Here is a 22,854-nt window from a genome sequence, read left to right as displayed (position 1 = left end):
GGACTCTGCCTGGGTCTCTCAGCCGTTGTTGTTGCACTACCACTCGGCCACGCAGATGCTCGAGGCCCTGGCTCCACTGCTGGAGTAGGCCACAATCTTCAACACGGTGTAACTCTGTGACACCGGCCGATAAAAATTCCCGGATTTCACCTTCGGAATAAGGAATTGTTCATGTACGCAGGGGCTGGGCGTAAAATCAGGATATTTTGCAGGATCTTGCGGCGGGATACGGAGGTCGACGGAGCCGGGAGCCTAAGCAGCCATCTTGTTTGCCGTCGTAGCTCCTCCCGTACACCAATTTCTTGAAGTTAAATACCAACAAAACGGGAGTACTTCTAACTTCTCCAAAAACTCGGATACGTAATCTAAACAGGCCCAGTGTATTAAATACTCCTCTTGTGGCGGCCACACACGTTTGGAATCCAGGCATTCAAATTAATGCCGACCTTGGACTTCAGTATCATATCACAAAAGGTTAAAATACGTTTTTTCGTATCTAAAATCTCCTAAGTATTTTCTTAAAGAATATTGAATATGGCAGGTCTGTCAAAGACAGACTGCTGAAACTGTTGGTAGTAGAGACTTGAAATCCTCTCCATTTTATCTTGAACTTCTCACTGACTACTCTTGTTTCATTGAGTGACAAAAGTTAAAAGAACACTGTAATTGGAGTATAACTTCAGTGGCTGGAAGTGTATTGAGATAAGCAATGTGAATTGGTATTTTGTCATGGACTTGTCATTAGGTCTAGCTTGATTGAGCTGTTGTCTGCAAGACCTATTTATACTTTATATTAATATATACATAGATTGGACTTCGTCTCCTCGCAGGAATATTTCTTGCTCACCTCATGGTATTGACTGTTTAATTTATTTTGTCTCCTATTGAGTGCTTGCATTACAATGCAGGAGGGATTATTTTACTCCACAAAGGTATATAAAATGTATCTCAAATGTAATTTTCACTGTAGCAGACCGTTTTTAATGTTAAGTTCGCGCACCAATGTATGCCAGGCTTATTGACTTTACAAATTCAAATTATTGAGTTGTGATTGGAGCGGCGTGTTTTAATTTTGTTTTACATGTTGGTTTTCCACCTTTAGGCCCAGAATTTTGGAAATGGATAAAGAAGAGAACAGGCGCTCTGTTCTGCTCCCAAAACACAGCCGAAGAAGCAACTTTAGCTCAGAGAACTATTGGAGAAGGTCTTATGAGTACACGGACGACTACGAGGACGAGGGTCATGAAGAAGTAATCGAGGATGACAGCCCAGCGCGCAAAGTCAAAATGAGGAGACACTGAGAACTAGCTTTGGGACTTCATGCAGTTCCTGTAGTCTGTCTCCTGTCAATGACACTTTTCACGTTGCTCTTGTCCCTTTTCTTCCCCTCCCACTCCCCCAGTTGACAATTTAAAACGGGAAAGATCTGAATGTTGCCTTTTTTCCTGTGAGGAATGAGATGCCCTTGAAATGTGTGAAATGTAACTCGAATTGGAGCTTTGTGCACCTACACAATGCAGATCTTGTGCAGATTGTGTTGATTATGCAAATCCCATGTCCTCTGCCAGTCCTGAGACTTGCCCTTCTTTAGTACTCTTCAACTGACTCAAGTGGGAATCTGCTGCTGCCCAGATTCTGTGCAATTCAGTCCGGGAACACAACCATTTGTAAACGCAATATTTTGGGAGCGCCTGACATGATTATTTGGGTGGGGCAGCAACATAGAGCCTTTTTTTTATTTAAGCAAGAAAAAGAATTAGTTAAGTTTGTCTGTAAATCACTTTTTCCTAAGTTATGCGAAGTTGGATAAAGTATTGCCGCATCATTACCCGTTCTGTGCACTTATTTTGCCCCTGAGAAGCGTGAATTGTAAGTATGCCTCACTTTCAAGCCTAAAGTCACACTGCCAGCAAGGCAGATCCCTTGCATGTTATTGGGGTCGTTCTGGTTCTTCATTTAAATATAGGATTTGCAAGCCACATCGTCGTTTAAGGGTTAGAGGAATGTTTTGCCGCTAAGTGCAAGCTAGTGGATGATAAATTAGTTAGATTTTGTCATCACTCAGTGAAAATGTGTGTAGCAGTGTTATTCTTTATGGTTTGTTGGGTTTTTGCCCTGAAAGAAATGCCTCTCCAGTGCTCCAGTCGTGCAGTTCACAATTATTCTGACACTTGTGTCCCTCCTTCTGTCTGTTTAGTCAATCTTATTTAATAGTAGGTAAGGGGGCAGAGCACAAGATTCGCGAAGACATTTGAAATGGGGGAGAAATGTTCCATCTTTATGGTTTACAGATGTTGCAACAGACACCCACAGCGTTTTTTGATTTGTACTGGATGGGATATCTGTTTTGATGTTTTCTTTCAGAATGCAAATCCAGGATAAATAGGCTGCTTCAAGGGACATTGGGCTATGGTAAGCCACTTGGAGTTCCACGGGATGGAAAGTAGCCTTAATTCAACTGGTGTGTGGGATATTTTCAGGAAGTGCCCTTGTTAGAAAAGGACATTTTCCTTCAATGAAATGCTCAGCACTGCTCCTGGTGTTGGTGGGTATTCTTAACTGTTGTAATGTGATTCAGGGGGATTTAAACAAACCTAGGTAGGTCCTGCTGTAGTGCAAGGGGACGTCAATGAAATGAAGCCTGGAGAATGAGCTGCTGACTTCAGGTTACATCCCATGCGAGCACTTTCCTTGGAGTCATTTTTCTACAAACAAAAAAAAGCAAATCAATATTTTAGCAGGGATCCTAAGCAGTTGCCTTGTTTATCATAATCTGATGCTGTTTCCACTAGAGAGCTAGAGCAACAAGCGTTGACCGGTAACACAATGAGTGCCAAAAAATTAAGCATAACTGTAATGTCCTGAAATACGACCGCTCTTACTCCATAATGTTTGATTAGTACCCGCAGTGGTTGATGGGCCAGTTTGTAATGCGCACTGCGTAATGCTATCCTAACATTGTACATTTACAAATGTTAGCCTTTGGAAAGTCCAGATTGCCTTGCCGCATGTGTGCGTTTTCTGAAGTCTACCGCAGTGTCGTTATCGTTATATACGGCCTGCAGGGATCTAAAAGAAAATGGCTTTCTTGGGACCAGGTTAAGCCAACAAGGATCCGTATACGGAATGCTACTTAAAGCATGACATTCAGGGTGGTTTATCTTTGTTGTAGTAAATACCTCATCGGCGAATGGTCAGAGTCTACACCCAACTTAATATAAAACATATTTCAGTTCTTTTTAATGTATTTTTTTTAAGGCTGCTTTTAAGAAGACACTATTTTACCCCTGTTTTCCATGGCAATGTCCTCCAGCACCCCATACCCTCCCTGTAGCCCCACCACAAAAAAAAACACACATATCCTCTGTACACTATTTCCTTCTATACGATAGTCCCCTAGAATTTTCAAAGGGATGTGAATGATCATCTGGTTTGAGAAGTGCTTTTCATCCTGCACATTATTCCTTGGCGGCCAACAGCGGTGTACAGTTTTCGTCTCTGGTGGCAGGTGTTGAGCACCACGTCTCTGGTGGCAGGTGTTGAGCACCATGTTTTTAAACCCCGCACACATGTACTTTTTGTTCTCCTTCACTCAAACAAACCACACTTCCTATGTAACCGTTTCAGTTGGGCAGACCTGCCTTTATTTTTTCTTGATTATTTTTGGACAAGAATACTGTTCCCCCATTGGAACGTATGAAAAGTTCACAATTTTTTTTAATTGTTCCCGAACTGACCAGTTACTGCTGTTTATAATACCTCTGACTGGCTGTGTTCTCGTTTTTATTAACAACACTGGATTGTCTTCTGTAGTTTCTTGGTCTATTGTTTTACAGTTGCTCGCATTACATAGCATATTGGTTAAAGTCAACCAAAGTCTCGGACAAAATAGTTGTCTCTTTTCTTTGGAGTTGTAGCTTTCTTTTCATGGAGCAGGCTTACTTGCTGGATGCTGCTTGTGGACAAGAGACATCAAGTTGTTTTAATTGTGACCAGCTGCAGTCTCTTCTGGTCCTGACCGCAAGTGACCTACTTTTGTGGCAGTGGTACATATTGAGGTTTTCCATTTCTATGTAGGCAGGATGTCAACATGTTCTATTACAACAAGCTTGCTTACTCCGTGTTGATTTCAAATAGACTTTTATGTGGAATCCTGTGCGATGGCACATGATTAATTCAAGAATAATCTTTAGGTTCCGTCGTTGGCCTGATCAGTTCTAAAACTTTCTGCTTTGTGATAACGTTTGTTGGAACTGCTGCATGAGTTGAACTGATTTTAATCTTCAAAAATTTGAAATCCGTGCACATTTGCCTTCTCATAGCTTCAGCTTGTTTGAAATGTCACGTTGTCGTGTAGACTACTGCAGAGGGGCAGTCTCCTATGTTGGCATCTTGTGCATATTGTTTTATTTTGGACTTTTTTGATCATTTGGAATTAGACTAGCAATTTATGTTGCATTGCATTGCCCTTCAGACAGTTGGTCGTGTATGTGTTAAAAATTGTTTACCATGCTGGGAGAAAGTAAGTATGTAGTGTGATCATTGGGCACAAACATTCTCTTCCAAAAACATAACCTGATGAAATTGCATCATTCAGTTGTTGGCTAGGTCAGCCTATCTTCACCTTAACAGCTGGTGGTAGTGTTTTGGCAGTGGACTTTCATCACCTGCGAAAACTCAAGGGATGGATTTTCTAAATAAAGTTGATTTTAGAAAACAAGATCACTATGAAAATTCTGTCCGTAACTTCGTGTGTGCTGCCACACTTCTTTAGTACTGGTTGTTACTTTGGAGCATGTAATGAGTATATGAGTATCGTCCTTAACACGTTGCCTGCGGCAGGTATTCCAGCCCGATGCTGGACATTCCAATCGCGGGTGGGGTCGTGGCGGAACCCAGCCGTCATGCGCACAGGCCACCCGTGGCTCATGACGGCTGGGTTCCGTCATGAGCATCAAAGGGGTTACAAATGTAGGTGAACTCCACTGCAGGCTGACTTCCCAGACACCTTATCTTGAAGATATGAGACAATGCAAGATTCACTAATGTTTGATAATGGTGTGTGTAGTGGTAATTTTTCGCTCTTAGCTTCAGTAAGCCACTATAGTCTGCACTATTTCCATCTGCTTGCTGGGTTATTACCACCTGTAGCACCAACTGCCGAATCCTTCCCCTTAAGGAACTTGAGCTTTAAAAGGTGTGCAACTCCTGTGAGAACAGAACAGCCCAGACTACTGACATGTTTGGTTCTCTTTTCAAAGCCGGGTGACCTTTCCATGTCTAGAAGATCAGGATGTGCAACTTAAAGCCACTTAGTCAACTTTGATTTTTTTGCTATGGTTGACATCAAAGTCAGCTAAAATAAAACTTGTTCACGTCTTTACTGACGTCTCCGGTTCCAAAAAGGTATTCTTTTGTGTACACATGCTAAAATCCTTCTCCTTTTACTACATCAAGGTCTTTGGTGAATGTTACTATGTTCTGGCTGATGGTGTGCTAGGAGTGGTTTGAGGTTTCAGACATCACGCTAATCCTTGGGTACCAGATCTTTCTCCCCCTCTGACCATACTATAATGAGTTTTTAAAATTTAACTTATGACTACTGTATGGTGAACTGCCAATGCATATGGATTTCCTAGATCTTAATGCTAGAGCCCTAGTCTTGGCTGGGTTACTTGAAATCAGTGTTCTGCTTTTTAGAAAATATTTGTGGTTTGGTTTGCAGAGGATTTCTACTTTTGGAGGTTGCTGGTGAGAACAGATCTGTAATGTGTGATATACAAGTCCTCCAACACAGATGTTTAGATCCTTTAACTCCTAATCCAATTCCATTTGAGAAGAATCACATTGGATTATATTCTAACATTTGTGTTTCTGATTTGAATCTGTAAAACAGGGTAATTAAATTTGAAATCTTGTTCAATGGTGAATGTGGCCACAGTTGACAGTGCTTACTTTCCAGCGCCAACCTCATGCACAACAGCTAGTTCAGGGATTGAAGGGGGGGTAAGAGTCTAAACACACCTGAGAAAGAAAGAAAATAGGCTGAAATCATGAGTGGTCCGCTGAAAATTGGAAGGAATTATTGCTCTGCTGTTGTAGCACAGAACATAATCCTAGAGTGTTCTATATTTAAGATTGCCCCACAATTGCAGGTGCTCAGCTGCAACCATACAAAATCAGTCCCAAAAAAATTTGATTGGAAATCTACTAATCACTAACGGTCAACAAAGCCAGGACTGGTTGATTTAATTTATTCTGCTGGCCTGTTTGGGTCATTTTAGTGGTGCTAACCGCATCAGATTTTTTTTTCTTGTTGAGTGTTGGGTAACTTATATTTTTAAAAAAACTAGAAAATATAAACTTCATTGCTGTTTCAGGGTGTAGAATGGCAACTCTGTGTCTGCAAACGATAGTGGTCATTTCTGTTTTTGTCTGCTCTTCTTTGAACAGTCAGATATTACGAAGTATAAATGTTTTAGAGCTAGGAAGGAGTGGTACGTTTGAACTTTCTTGCTATAGCAACTGAGAAAAGGGAACATTGAGGACCTTTTCCATGTTCGAGCAAACTTGTATATTACCCATGTTTTGCTTATTTTTTTTTTACTATTTTTTTTTGTGTAAAGCAAGACTAGTCTTCCATACAGCAGCCATTCACTAACAAAGTCCAGTTCCTGTGTTTTCATGACATCCTTTGCTAACAATGATAGCCTGGCAATAGATTGAAATGTTATTTGTAGACCATTTTATTTGCGATTCAAAGATGTTTGACTGTTGCCTTGAAGCCACACACCTCTCGCCCTAAATGAAACGTAAGTTAAATCTTCATCACTTGATTTCTGTCTTGTTGGAGCAATTTAACTCTCACCACATACAGTTCCTCGTAGCGGATTTCTCTTCATTCTTGCCTTTGGAGTGAAGTTTTGCACATTGGGAATGTGCAAGCCTGTTGAGGGGTGATCTGAGATGATCAATGCAGCCAGTCTTTTTTTCAAATTAGCATATTTGAGCTAGAAGCTTGTCCAATGCTCTTTTGAAAAGGATTTTCATTTCACCAGTGCTGAAAGCCAAGGTGTTGCTTTCTTTTCTTACTGAAGATCTGTGTGATTTTCCTACCACCTCTGAAAGATTGAGTGGGTGTGGCTGGAACGAGCAACAGGGAGTATAAGGTGCTCAAATAAAAGTACTACTTGGCTGTTGAGGGTTATAGTGGTGACTTGGAGTGTCGATTACTGTTCAAGTATGAACGGGTTCCGTATTTTTAAAATAACATTTGGGGAATGTAGGAATACTTTTTGCCATTTTTCTTTGGTTAGCTGAAAATCATCTTAACTACGTGGGTAAACACTTCTGTTTGTTAAGTTAGATTGCAAGCCATTTTTAGCCTCAGGAGCAGTTCAGTGATGCGTTCCGATTTAATCAGACCCCAACGTACCAAGGACAGCAAAACAAAATAATTAAGGTTCACCTTGCTAATCTCATCCTAATTATTTCCAATTGAAGTACTACCAAGTCTTACCTTTCAAATTTAATACAGTTTTACTACGGATTTGTTTGTATTCTTCTCACCTGCCATTCCGTTTTGTTTCATTCTTAAAATGTTTCCATCTTCAGCTTCAGATTTGTTCCTGGATTGCCATTGAGGCTCCCATTGCTACAGACGTTGTACCACATTTGGTGTCTTGAACACCCAAACAAGTGGTATGTGGTTGTTCAATATTAACTGCCTAATCATGGCAACATGCAAATATTCTGTGTCCTCAGAACATTGGCCGGTAACAGCAGTACATATTGACCTTGAGTGACACTAGAGCTGTTCATTTCTAAGGTTAAGCAACAGAGCAATGCTTCATTGTGTCCTGTGAGAAACCCTGCATAACATTCCTCGACAGCAGGAACAAACCACTGTGAGAAAAGACCTACTGTGGAACAGAGAATGGGCACACCGCTTTCCATCAAAGATGCTAATTACACCAGTCACCCATCACTACCGTGTGGTAGTCAGTTTACAGCTGCTTTTTCTGACCTCCCACCTGAAGGTAATTGCATTTCTTGACCAGAGAACAGCATCTATTAGCCGGTGACCTCCAAACATAGCATTATAGTTGTATTACCTCATAGTATGTCATAACTACATATAGTGACACCTGTCTGGTAGTAGACATCCACAGTTGAAGTTTGTTAGGCTGCTGCTTGTAGGGTAAACCCACAGAGTCTTTAAATGTTTCTTATTTTTCATTTTTGGTTGCTATCTCGCTACATTTCAAGTTCTTGAAGTTGTTTCTTTGTTGTGTTATCTAGGTAACATACAGTCTGTTGCTTGCAAGCTTTTGAACACTGAGAGATACTTTCTGACAATGGCATCTGGAAGGCAAAGGAATTGTGTGTTCTGTAGTCTCCATGGCGCCAAGCACTTTATACTTTCAGTTGTTGAATCTGTGTGGAGCAAACCGTTCTTACTGTCATTTATTTTCCAGGGTCTGCTCAGCTTGCTTTGCCTATAAGCATCTGTGCTCTGAGCTGCTTGACTAGTTTGTATATAGCTTTTTTGGTGGTTTAAAAAAAATCCCATTGTAGAATTTTCACATAGTCTTTTTGTGTGAATGAACGTTGATTGCACAGCTTCTTGGTTCCATGGCATTATCTTACTTTATGGTCTAACAAGATGAAAAAACATCATGTTTAATAGTTTAACATTAACTAACCTTTTTGTAACTTTCAGCCGGGAATCTGAGCTATTCTTGTTCGGCATTTATCTAATTGGCACATGTAAGGACTCTGAATCTTTAAGCAAACACAAGAACATTTGAGTGTTATCAATGGTTTAATATGTAGGAATGTTGGTGGTAACTGCCTCACTTTTCCACTCTTGTGTGCAGTGCCACTCATACTTCTCCTCGAATGATTTAATCACAGATATACCCTAAAATTGAACTTCGCTCATACGTATGCTGAACAAATATGTTGTGTATACCTAATTTACTATTCTTCCCTTTCCCAGCCTGAAATGTCAAAAATATGGGTAATTCATTTGTTTGTGTGTTCTTTCCAGTCAGCAAATCTGCCAGTCTGTATAGTAGACATTTTAAAACCTACTATTCCTATAGACACTGAATGAGCTGTAAGGTAGTTGCAGCCACCTAGTGAACATATTTCAGTGCTGGGTTGTAAGTACCAGATGCCCTTCTCATAATCAAGTATAAAACAAAATTTAGAAGGGAAACAAGCTGTAGACACAGCTTGCTTAGCATTGTGGGAAAATGAAAAAGATGCCTCATTATACTTTTTTCAGAGTATCATATATGCACACCAGGGATTTCTTGGAATTGTAGTTGCGAAATGTCGAAAAAGTGAGTGAGCCCTGCTCCTTTGCCAAAGTTGATTGGTAAAGCATAACCTTCCTCATATGCAGCAGCAATTCTTTCTCCTGGCTGGAGTTATAGGGTCCAGTCCTGTTATCCACCTTTGTCAGGCCAAAACTCTTAAAACGCTTTGTCCGGAAATCTTTGTTTTGCAGAAGGAAGGTTGTTTAATTGCACATTTTTAGCAAATTTGCTGCCATTTTTTTCGTGGGTTGTTTTGCATATTAAGGACTCTCCTGTTTTAAACAAAGTGGCAATATTTTTTCCCGCGATTAAGACTTTTTTTGTCATAGGAAAAAGCCTTGTTTGTAACAAAGTTGTACAGTTCTGAAGTTTAAAATAAAGATGTATTGTACGAATAGATGTAAATGGAGGGCTCTATTTTATGTACAGTAAGGCGGGAGGGTGGGATATTTTAAATTTTCAGTTTCTGAATTGTAAGATTGGTTTCTTCACTGTCAGAGCTGTTGACGTTCATGAATTTTTTTCTTGTATAGAATGCTGCATTTAATTGAATAAAACCGAAAAGCATTGCTGTTTTCAACTTAAATGTGCTTCTTTCGCAGAAAATTCCGTGCCGATTGCGCATATTCATTTTGATTTATAGTAAACACCAATTGTTCAGCTTTATTGGCAGGTGAACTGCAAGTCTTACTTTCCTGCTTTCATGGAAACTACAGTACGTCGCATCACAAACTCTTGAAGTTCCAACTCTGGAATCTGAATTCTAATTGTTGACCCAACTCAAGTGCAGTTATTGTGCGGAGCACACCATAACGTAAACAGGTGTGGGTTTGTATAGAATCTACATGCCCACGAATGCTTCCAAAATATACGCGTCCAGTAACAAAAAAAGTTTCATTTTCTGCCATGTAATGAAGTAAAGAACCATGGCAGCATTCTATTGTACCTGTGCTCTTATGAGGTCAGATTTTACTCTCATCATACACCTTTTGGATTATACTGGACTCTGAACATATCATGGCTCTACATCATTACGGCTAGCGCCCTGCGTTGCACTGCACAGTAAGAGTTCTTTTGTCTGGGGTTTGCAAATGGACCTCGAAATTACACACGCTTGTGCGTGTCATTTTCCATTCGCGGCCTGCTATTGGCCTTCCATTGCTTGCTGTTTTGTAAAGTAGACACCAATAGGCCAGAGGTGGGCGGGGCGTGTAGCTCCGCCGCTGGCCTATTGGTGTCTATTACGTGGATTTCTGCCATATACTTTGAATTATCGTGCCCAGACACAGGAGTGGTGATTGAAAGCATGTGGCAGAAATGCGCGCGAACCACTTGCGTCTTTGTTTGTACTCTCAATACCGGCTTGCAGAGCAGTCCTCAGAGGCACCAGAATCGCGTCAACTTAATTGTCATATATTTCAGGCAAAACATCTCAATACAACACACGGAAAAAGTCACCTAAAAGCGCCGTTTTCACCGGCGAACTACAGGATACATGCAAATGCGCTATTTAAAATACTCCAAGCCACGCAGGAATGTGTAATATTGTCTCCGGACACAGGCATAAAACGCAGCGCATATATAGGTGACTTTTAGGTTTACAACTGCCCCTCGTGCAAACACACTTTTTGCGCACACACACGCGCACACACACACACACACACACACACCTACTAAGTGATACTTGATGCAACACAGAGTGCAGCAATCCTTCTGTAAAAACGACAAACGCTAATAATGGCAATAAAAGCGCTCTGACTATCTCCACGACTACCAATAATATTTTTTTTTGTCACACCTCTCCTTTCTCACAAGTACACACCATCCCTCCATCCCCGTGCCCAAATTTTTGTCACAAAGCCTATGGCGCGTGTAATATTTACAACTGGTAGGTTCCCTTTAACATCCTGGCAATGACCCACAACTGGGGAGGACTGACTCAAGAAACCAAAGAAACAGAAACGTACTATCAGGTAAGTGACGGGCCAGCAGGTTCCAGCTCTGTTGCCCTAAACACAGCTCTTCCAACACAGTGAGCGTCCTGGGGCCTTTTTGACATTCACTGGGCACGGGTACACAACAAACAGCACAAGTGCTCGGTCTCTTTTGTGATGGGATTGGCTTTTGCCTGCTTGTGTTTCAGACACCGACCCCGCAATAGGCCAAAGGCGGACGAGTTGCTCCACCCATGGTCTATTTATGTGTTACCCGCACAGGGTAACATGTGGTTTGCATTATTGTGCGCAGACGCGTGCACGATAATGCAAAACACATGGCTCGCTGCGGCGCGCGCGCGCACCACTCGCGTGCATTCCCCCGTTGCCACTCCTGATGTGGTTCAGGAAGTGCTGGTTAAACTTGCCGAGCCCTGTCAAGCCAAATGCAACCCCTGGGGTGTGATCCTTGCAACTTGAACATCAAGACAGAATTCTGCGCTGTAAATATATTCCGATGTTTTCTCCTCCGGGCTTCCTTTGCAGGGCCGGTCCTTGCCCGAAGTCCCGTGGGTTGGGGTGAACGTGCCCCGTGAAAGGCGCCTCTGCAGGAACATTCTTGCGCCAGGCAGCATATGGCATACATTGGTGCAAAGGGTGCAACTTTTGTGAGGATGGCTCGAAGCAATAGTTTGCTCAGTTCTCCCGAGATGCCTTGAGGCGCACACAGCACAAGGAGGCGCTAGATATAAAATCAGGACTATTCTCTGGCAGTCGGGAGGGGAGTATTGCTTTAAGTTGAGCAGTGAGCAGGGTCTGGTGCGGGGGGCTGCGATGGAGGGAGGGAGCAGTAGCATGGGGGTGCACTGCTCCAGTTCAGGGTGCAGAGGACTGATGCCAGGGGGTGCAGGGGTGATGACAGTACTGAAGTATGGTCCCAGGGGTGCATGGCTGGTGTCCGTGCTCAGGTCCGGTGCCAGGGAACTTCAGTCTGGCACTGGCCGGAGCTGCCGCCTCTCAATCAAGACTGAGGTTACATGATACTGCAGCCTGCACTGAACTCCCGCCGGCCGTAGACACTGTCCGTCGAACAAACAATTCAACTATTGATCATTGGTGGGGAAATTGGAGCAATGAGTTAGGCCAGGCGGGCACCTCACCGAAATCCGTGGAAGAGCAGGGGGAGGAAGGTTGGCTAGATGACATAGAATAGGAAAAAGGTACGCCACATAGCTTAAGATTAGCCTCCTGGAATATAAATGGGCTAGGAGATGATGAAAAGCAAAAAAAGTAAGGCAACTTGTAGAAAATATAGGGATCATGTGTATCCAGGAGACTTGGTTATGTGGCAAGACCCCAATTTTCGATGGATTCTGCCAGCTAAACCAACTCGCCAAGAAGTATAGATTTGGGCATCCAGCTGGTGGAATAATGACCTTGGTGTCAACAAAAATTATGAAAAAAGTTACCGAAATAACTGTAAAATGTAAATGGCTGCTAGTCTGTAGAATACTGTGATCAGGGTGCATAAATATGGATACAATGTTGACTATAAATGTGTATATGCAATGGGCCTCTATTGAGAAATATGCGGAGGAAATGCTTCTTTTTAAAGAGAAAATTGACTTTTTTTGTGAAAAGTATTGAAAGGACATGATTATACTACTTGGCGACTTTAATCATAAACTACATCCTAAGAATATAGATTGCTGGTTCCAAGAAATACTAGAGGCTTATGAGATACCACAAGCGACTTTCCCAGAATGTATAATAGGAGCAAAAGATACACAGTTGGTTTATTTCCTGGGAGCTAAAAATCTCTTTTGCCTAAATGGAAGACGCCACTTAGGCTGTCCTGCTAAAAGAACCTTTAAGCTGGGTGCACAAAGCTGCCCTATTGATTTTGTTTTTTTTGGCACCCTGTAACTTCCATCTAATCTCTGGGTTTAGGCTCATGAATAGAGAAGGAAGTGACCACAATGTGTTAACCCTGGAGTTCCTCGATGCGCAGTTAGAACTCCGCCCACAAATGATGGAACAACAGATGGATTATCCCAGACGTTGCACAACTAGGCTAACAGAAGAATATGTCTCAGGATTAATAAAGTTACAACAAAATCTAGATTTGGATACAGTTAGTGGCCAAACTCTTGATTGGTACGTAAGAAAAATCGAGGAGGTGGTCCAAATACTCAGTAAGGGACTGAAAGATGGAAATGGGGGAAAAAATAAAACTAAAGTGAGTAATAGAAAGATGGGGAAATTATCTGGCTGGTTCACAAGGGAATGTCAGGAGAAGAAAAGAGAAGTCAGGAGAATGGCACGCTGTAATGCCTGAAACAGGGATCAGGAGAGTGGAAACGCTTTAGTGGCCCTAAAAAGAGAGTACAATATGTTAACTAGGAGGGTAAAAAGAGAATTTAAAGAAGGTTGTTGGTTAAAGATTCTTGAGGCGATTGAAACAAGGAACCTACGCCAGTTCTGGAAATTAGTGCATTCAGTAGCAGATTGCCAGCCAGGGGCAATCAATTGTATAGTGGAAGAAGCTGCTTGGGAGGAATACTTACAGGACTTGTATAGCCCACGAACAGATCGGGAAGAGAATCTGTACACAGACTGGAGCGGTCTGGTAGTAGATATGAAACTCGATTTTTCAGTCACTGAGGTTAGAAAAACGATAAAGAGCTTGAACCTAACGAGCGGCAGGCCCAGATAACCTCCCGGCACAGATAATAAAAACACAATCAGACTGGTGGGCAAAATTCTTCGTCAATATGTTCCAAATTATTCTACACACTGGGAGACTCCCTGATACCTGGAAAGGGGCTATAATGCGGCCCATAGATAAGAAAGGGGATATGCATAGCCCGAAAAACTATAGACTAATTAATCTACTCGACATTGGGGAAAAGATTTTCGCTAAAATAGGGCTAGGCAAATTAAAAAACTGAGTAGAAGCGAACCTAATTAAAAACGGTGGAACAGGGGGGATTTAAGGAAGGGCACTCCACGGTGGACCACTGTTATGCCCTCTGGGCTTTGGCCCGGAAGTCGATAGAGCAAAGGGGAAATACGTTCTGTTGCTTTGTCGACTTCCGGGCAGCCTTCGACTCGGTGGACAGTGTGAAACTTTGGGAGTGCCTGATTAAATACGATATCCCAGCCTACCTACTAGAAATACTAAAAGAACTACATAGAGGGAACAGGGCCCAAGTAATAAAGACACCCAGGGGGCACTTACAAGGAAAATAGATATAGGTAACGGGCTAAGACAGGGCTGTGTCTTGGCCCCCTTCTCTTTTCAATCTTTTTAGCAGACCTGCCAGCAGCGTTGGAGGTGGAAAAAAAGGGCTAGTCCCAGAATGAGTGGAAGAGAAGTCTCATGCTTGTTGTATGCAGAGGATCTAGCCATTACCGCCCAGACAGAGCTAGGGTTACAGAGGAAATTAAAAGCTTTTAATGAATACTGCAAGAGTAAATTGTTAATAGTAAATATGGAAAAAACAAAGGTCATGTGCTTTGGGAAAAGGCCAAACCGGTTTTGCTGGTATCTAGATAAAACCAAATTAGAAATGGTAAAAGAATATAAATATCTGGGTCTATGGTTCGAATCCTCCTTAAAATGGGACAAACATGTGGAAAACCAAAATGCAAAAGCTTCTTCCTCCATTTGCGGTTTGAAAAAATGTAACCAGAATTATGGAGATATGTCACACAAACCCTTGCTAAAAGATTTTACAGCCATGTTTCCCCCCCAAGTATTGTATGGTGCAGAGGTGCTCCTCTTTCGTGGCAAAGGGGGTTGGGATCGGGAGGAAGGTAAGGCTTTAAAAATGTTTCTGTCCTTGCCAAAGTCAGCAATGTTACTGGCTATCAGACTTTAAACCGGAATGATAGGGTGGAATACCCAGGCCAAAACGGCGGTGCCAAGATTCTGGAAACTCCAATCCCAAGGGGAAGCCCAAAAGGTCTCACATTGGTGCAGCAAGGAAATCTGACATAGTAGCCTAAGATGGGCAACTGAGGCAAAAAAGAAAATAAAGGAGATCATTTGTTGCCTAAACGTGGGTGTAACTCAAAATCCCTTAGATGTAGACTTTACAAAAAGTGCAGTTAGAGCACAAGGAAGGAACACAGGATACTTAAGAAATAAAAAATCGGTACAAAACATGATAGAAGCATGGGAAGCCGATGCAGGGTATCCTTACTTAGAAGCCCTGCCGAATTATGGATTCAGGTGGGTAATCTTAAAAATGAGAATCGGCATCATCCCCTGGCGATTGAAGGGGAGAGTTATGGCAGAAATGATGCACCCTGATGGTACATGCAAGTGTGGTTTGGGGACTAAGTGTGAAATAATGCACATATTACTCGATTGCCTCATGTGTGTAGAAGTGAGGAAACGGTTTTTGCAACCTTTATTTATAAAATGACATAAGATTGAGAGCCCAAGCAATTAATATACTGTTAAGAATGGAACACCTAGAAATAGCAATTGCACTTAGTTGCTATCTGAAAGGGGTTAATCAACTGGCGAGGGAAAATCTCAAGGAAGCACAGTGAGGAACCCCCCTTTACATTATATATAGTAAAAGCGAAGGATAAAAGAGGTGAAGCAAGCTCAAAGGGTCTTAATATTTTTACAGCAAAGGAATAATGTAGAATGTAAAGAACTTGCTATTATTTTAAAAAGTCTTATATGGTCTCGTTTTTTTTTTAGAATGTATAGAAGGTTTTTATATGTTTTAAAGATTTAAAAAATTTGAATATTGATGAAATTGATTTTTGTATAGAAGTAGCTAGGTAGAGTGTATAGAAGAAACTGTTAGATTTTAAAAGTTGTGCATTGTCTTGCTAATAATTGGTTTTGTATAGTGTTCCGAATTTTATTCGATTTTGTTTAAAGACTAAGGTCTAAATAAAGAGTTTTTCACTCTCTCACTGTCCGTCGACACAGCTTGCCATGGAGTGGGTGCAGGTGGGCACGACGTCCAGAGCCCCTCCTTTAAGATGATGATCGCGCACAGCGCCTCTGCTGCCAAAGCGCGCCCAGTGCTAGCGCTGGCACAGCACGCCTGGCACTTGCAGCGTGGACGTCATACTGCCGGGAAATACAGCAGTTGGGGGGGGGGGGGGGGTAGATGCATTATTCATCGACCGGTGCCGGCAAGCCTGCCACCAGGGCCCCCGTGGAGCACACACTAGAGCTTTACTTCAAGCATCTGTCGGCCACTAAACGACTGCCGAGGCGCTAGAAGTGTGCAAGCCAGTCGTTCACGCACCCGCAGCCACGATTGGGCCACCTTTTAGATAAAAAATAATCGAATGCGGTCCTCAGAACTTTGCACATGCTGTCACAGATGACATTACGCATTACATCATTGATGACATCACTAGTGACATCACGACTAGAGCCTACTGCGGCGAAGATGTGGACTTTGGTCACTTCTTGCACCCAGTACCCTTGGCAGCAGAACCTGCTGCATTTAAGGAGACTGTAATTGGTGCCACCCAGCAGACATTGCAGCAGTCAGCCCCTTGGCACCTTAGTAATTGGCGCCACCCAGCACAGACTGCAGTAGTCCCACGACAAGGCACTCCAAGTTCCAGGTGAACCCTTTAGAGCTGTTGCATCCATTACATGGTGAATTGGCCTGGGAGAGAGTGGAGTCCCAAAGAGATGCCACCAAAGCCTGGGAGGGGGGGGGGGGTTAAAGAGAGTGCATTCTCAAAGAGATGCCACCATAGACTTGTGGTCTGAAAGAGGAGAGAGCGAGATAGATAGATATGAGAGAGAGAGAGACTCTCTCGAAGGACTCTGATCTGAGGTGATGCATGTTAGTTCATCCCTTGGTTTAGGTAGCTGTTAATTTTGAGGACATCTTTGATGCCATGTTAGGCACACGTGGGCATTTACATTAACTTCTAGATGGTTGATCTGTAGATTAGTGATACAATAAAGATGTGCTCGAGGTTTGGAGCCGTGCTGTGTGCAGGGTTGTGCCAGAGATCGGTGATAAGGTGTACAGATGCTGCAGGGAGCGGTAGGAATAAACCCTGATATCAATGTGCTGTTGTGACAGTAAATGCCCTGCACTGAGCTGTGCTACAGCTGACCACGCCCCCAGAAAATCGATGCAAACACTAAAAGGTCCCTGCAGTAAACACACGTCATCTCGCTCCACATGCACGAAGATACAACAAATCTCTCTGAAACAGATGCAGTGTCTCTCGGACCACGTGCACCTAGAACTGAACACAGAAGCCCCAGGCCTTCTTCACTCAGGGTGATGTTCCCAGGGTCTTTGCAAAGCGCACAGAGTTCTCAAAGCAAGTCACCACCTATGGAATTCCCAACACCTTACTACAAATGCACCAGCACTCATCTAGGGTGGTGAGGTGGGAGTAAAACAAGAATAAAACAAGCATTTACCATGCAATAGGTCTCGCATTATTAAAGTTTGAGCTATTGGCATTGTAAATGACAATGCCTTTTATTCATTTGCATCGGTGCGTAAACAAGCACTTCGTACATATAGTCCATGGTTATGAGAAGCAAGGCTGGCAGTCTCTTTTACTGCCAGCCTTGCTCATCGTAAGCAAGGACTATACGTTCAAAGTGAGTGTTTATGCACTGATTGCAGGTTTTAAAAACAAATGAATAAAAGGCATTGCCATTTACAATGCCAATAGCTCAAACTTTAATAATGCGAGACCTATTGCACTGTAAATGCTTGTTTAATATTGAAATATGCCCTCTATGCAAACCTTCTAATTACTAAGTATGCCGAAATTCAATTATGGTACTTCTAAACATACCAGGGGAATGAAAAAAACACTAGGGACCTGTGGTATATTTGGCTTGCTTAATAGGTTGCTTTGATAATTGTATTAGAAATCACTATTTCTTAACTTCCTGAGTTCTAAGTAAAGCAGAGGACAGAATATATCACGGTTCTGTTTCTTATGTTCGTTTCTGAGGAAGTGTCCTGTGAATTTTTCTGGCAAATTTACTCTTTAAGCATTCACATAATATCACAAAATGTTACATTAAAGAAAAGGAGCTTGCCCCCTGTCTGACATTCTGCACGTCATCAAATTGCGAAATTCTTAGACCGAATACTCCTCGCTGTGCCACAGATCTTTTTTTTTTTTTTTTTTTGTATAATTGTGACCACATACTAAATGCTGCATCAGTGACTGGGCATTTATATTTTAAAGCTATATAAACAATGGAAAGTCTTATCAAATGTTATGGACTAGGTGCACATGTAAGGTTGGTTTACACGCAGTTGTTTTTTCACTCTTACAAAAAAAGATTTACTGGCATGAAAGTTTTTGCGTGAACAAATCGACTCGCAGTATCTGGAAGTAGGTGGCAAGTGGTTGTTCCAATGTTGGGATGCCCTGCGAGCTTGTGCACACTCAGACCTGCCTGCTTATGGGTATTCAGCGTATGTAGTTACGTGAAAATAGAATTCACAAAAGTTGCCAGTACGATGCCTGTAAATCAGCAACTGTCACAGGTTTCCAGGCCTGCTTCTGCTAACTATAGTACATTTCTGACAGTCCTATCTCTGCTCCAACGCGAGGTCCTAAACCTTGCTTTGGTGCAGATTTAAGAATGAAGTTATTAAAGATTGGTGCCCATATTACTTTTACACTGATTCGCCGTTATTTTATTTTTAATATTCCTTTTCACTAAACCCATTTAATTAAATATTGCTTTAGAGAAGTGATATTTAACAATGTTCTAAAAAAAAAAAACACACTGTAGTAGTTTAGTAACACTTTTTCTCTAACCATTTTTTTTTTAAAGTAAAATGTTTATGGTACATTTTATTATGAAAGCAAATAATTTGCACATTCGATTAATCCTCTTCAATCTTCATGCGGTTTTGCTTACGTTCTTCTGCATGCATTGACATTTAATAAAGGGTCATACTGGTAGTATTATAAATATTAAAATTTGCAAACACATATTTGAACCACTGTCATTGATGCAAGCTGAGCTTACAACTTGGTGTATTTCTTACAGCTCTCACCCTAACATTAAAGGTGTTGCACGATTGAAACTTGTATACATACCATCTTAAACATCTTATACATTTGGATGTATAACTTGCCTTAGCAACTGACACTCCTTGTCCTGTAGACAAAATAAACATTTGGATTTGTTCATGAGCACAAACAATATGTCCTGCGTTGGCCATTCCACACCCCTACAAAAAAAGGTGAGATTCTAGGGAGGATGTGCGTGAACCAATTTACTTTTGGCACTACCTGAGCGTTAACCTATATCATAAGTCAAACTTCCCTTTCGTCCAAAACTGTTAAGTGTCCCCAAGGTAGTCATCTCAGCCCAGCAGTCCATTTAACTTGCAGGTAATTTCTAATTACTGGTCAATGTTTGGTGCTAGGGAAATGGCCTTCATTGTTTGCGATATAACCCCTTCACATTTCTGGGTTGTTTTCATGAACCATCCTTGTATTTCTTGCTTTTAGCACTATGGTCCCAGGATAAAATATTTTATATAAAATAAAACATAATATTATGCATTTGAAAAGAATATGAAATATAATTCATAAAGTGGACTGTGAAAATGCTGCTTCCATGCATGCTACGAATATTTGTCTATAGCATGTCATTGACTTCCACTATTTTACACGGGCAGCCTGGTATCCTTACATTTCATTTTGTAGAAATATTTTATTTAGTTTCATTTGTAATACTCTACATACTGATTGCATTAATAGTGTGCATTATCTTTTCGAATCTGTAACATATTCTCCTGCTGCTCACAAAGTTGTTTACCAACCACATCCCTGATGGTCCGTTCACTGCCACTCCATCTCACTCACCCAATTCATGGTTATGATTTTCATGCTAAAGTTTTTTAAGGGTATGGCTTCTTGGATATTGGGCGGGACATTATCACACAATGCTGGATTCTAGAGCTTGATCTCGAAAGCTTGATGAGAACTATAAAACATACTCTAGGGGAACTGATTTTGAGGATCAGTGGGAGGCGCAAACTCTCCACGGCATTGGATACCTCCCCCATGACCATCTTTTTCGTTGTCTTCAGGTTTCTTGGTGCGCTATCTCACCTAGTCTCAGACAGTGATATGATTATTCAAAAATATTAGCTTTATAGTACCAGGGTTTGAGAATCCAAAATGTTTCAAAAGCTATTTAACAAGGAATGAATAAAGGTTTCATCTGAATACAACATCGACTCCTCTTTGAAATAACTCTGCTCTTTGATTATCACATCATTGTTATATTTCATGTACAAAAGTGTGCTGGGCCATTTTGCATGTTTGGTTTTGTGTAAGCTGGTTTTGACCTGCTTCCCAATTTTGGGGGGTATAGGGAATTGTGCCTCCAGCCCGTGTTTTGCTTTTTTTTCACGCTACTAAAGAAATCATTTTGGGACTTGTGCAGGCACTTATGCTTTGATTCCCTTTCTTGTGCTGTTTGAGAATCCAAAATGTCACTGATGGTCTCCCTGGGGCAGAGATCTACTTCAAGCGTGTTCCATAGCTGTTCATTATGTGACGCAGCATTGTACTGTGCTCTCATAGTTTATAAATCCACCTGAGACATGAAACCAACGCCTCCAGACCTTGTCTGAGCTGTTACCAGTCTCTGCTTTTCAGCTAGATTAGCTCTGCCTATGGTTCCAGGGAGTTGACCTTGGTTCCAAGGCCAAGATTTTTGACGTTGTTGCAATCTTTGAAGGGACGAGTACCGCTGGATGGTTCATCCCTGGTGCCACCTGGTTCCAAACTGGTGCTGATCCCGAAGTCACCGGCGCCGCGTCTGATGCTGCCAACGCCTACTCCAAGATTGAGATCTTGGAGAGAAGCACAAAGACTATTGGAGTAAGAAGAGTACTAGGAGAAGCATGGATAATCTGAGGAAGGAGAGAATGTGGATCCTGACCTAGGATTTTGAGGGTTTACAGGAGACTAGCGGCCTGGATACCTCTCCGGAATGGGAGCTTTCATCTCCAGAGTGTCTGCCAACGCAGGAGGTGGCTACTTATTACGCAGTGATCAGGAAGGCTGTGTGTCTCTTGGAATTGCTTCTTTGAATTGCCTCTTCTTACAATTCAGTTAAAGTCTAATATCCTGACCGAGGTGCTCCATTCTCCTTCCTCTATTTCTGATCCTTTACTTCCCTTTAAAGAAGTTTTGACAGAGCTCATTTTCAGTGTCTGGCAGAAGTCTGTTTGCCACGGACCTGGAAACTGCTGGAGCAAAGAGGAATCTGCTTTTCTGTTCCCTATCCTTTTCCAGAAAGCTTAGTAGTCAAGGCTTCATGCTCCTCAAGGCAGTCTGTAGGTTCCTTCCCATTTTCCGAAACCGGTCCCAGGATGCTTGTTTCCGGTCCAGGGAAGACATGGCTTGGCAGTTCGGGCTGGACTGTTCCCATGAGGCACAGGGACAGACTGATTTGCATATGGCCATGTCTGAACTGGGGTGGCTGAGTGAGCTAAAGAATGGTGATGGATTAAACCCAGATCAGTTGACTGGGGGTGAGTGTTTGATTTTCTCAAACGCTCCGTCCATCATCCCCTTTGGTATCGCTTTGTTCGCCCTAAGTTGGCAGGGTATGCTCAGACGTGAGTCCCTTGCTCACTTGGCCACTGGATTCAAGATAGCCTGGCTGATGAGGATTATGAATCCGAAACCGGTCCCAGGATTCTTGTTTCTGGTCCAGGGAAGACATGGCTTGGCAGTTTGGGCTGTACTGTTCCCATGAGGCACAGGGTCAGACTGATTTGCATATGGCCATGTCTGAACTGGGGTGGCTGAGTGAGCTACAGAATGGTGATGGATTAAACCCAGATCAGTTGACTGGGGGTGAGTGTTTGGTTTGCTCACACGCTCCGTCCATCATCCCCTATTGTATAGCTTCCTTCCCATTTACGGCTGCAGATAGGGAGTCCAAGCACGTGAAGCAATCTGCAAAGCAGGTGTTCTAGTCGGGGAGTATGGCCCTCAAGTCAATGAATGCCACATGCGACTCTGGTCCTGGGCTCCGGACCATCAGATTTGCGTGATCGCCAATCATGTGGCAGGAGAACTGAATGTACGTGCACACAGTCTCAATCAGCAGCAGTTGGCCGATCACGAGTTGGGTCTCCATCGGAAGTGTCCTTCACATTTTTGGGATGTGGGTTTTTCCTCAGTTGAACCGGTTTGCCACTCATGAGAATGCGCACTGCCCGGCATTCTGCAGTCTCAAGTATCCAATGCGGGGATCGTTGGGGGATGCATTTCCGTTAGATTGGGGCTCACAGCTGCATTATGCATTTCCTCCCATACCCTTGATTCCTCGAGTTCTGAGGAAGATTCGCCAAGACCAGGCCCAAGTCATATTGATGGCCCTGGATTGGCCGCGAAGGGTGTGGTACACAGACCTTCTTTACCTCTAATTGCACCATACGCTCTGTCTCCCTATGAGGGCAGACCTTCTCTCGCAGGGGAAGGTGTTACACTCCCACCTCCAGAGCCTGCACCTTCATGCCTTGAGATTGAACGGGCAGCCTGAGCTCTTTCTCTCTCCCACCGGATGTGGTGGA

General features: G+C 42.5%; 1 protein-coding gene across 1 annotated transcript in view; it reads left to right on the top strand.

Annotated features, from left to right (window-relative positions):
- The window catches only part of ALKBH5 (alkB homolog 5, RNA demethylase), a 130,784-nt gene extending 120,878 nt beyond the window's left edge, over positions 1 to 9,906 (top strand). The window contains exons 4-5 of the mRNA XM_086940822.1: positions 1,103 to 5,197; positions 6,014 to 9,906. Coding sequence (XP_086796948.1) covers positions 1,103 to 1,301 — 199 coding nt within the window. The 3' untranslated portion in view covers positions 1,302 to 5,197; positions 6,014 to 9,906. The remainder of the gene's footprint in view (positions 1 to 1,102; positions 5,198 to 6,013) is intronic.
- The last annotated feature ends 12,948 nt before the right edge of the window (positions 9,907 to 22,854 follow it).

Source organism: Lissotriton vulgaris, chromosome 10, assembly GCF_964263255.1.
Source record: "Lissotriton vulgaris chromosome 10, aLisVul1.2, whole genome shotgun sequence".
In the NCBI taxonomy this organism is placed as follows: domain Eukaryota; kingdom Metazoa; phylum Chordata; class Amphibia; order Caudata; family Salamandridae; genus Lissotriton; species Lissotriton vulgaris.
Note: the sequence above shows the minus strand (reverse complement) of the source record. Positions and strands in the feature narration are given on the sequence as shown.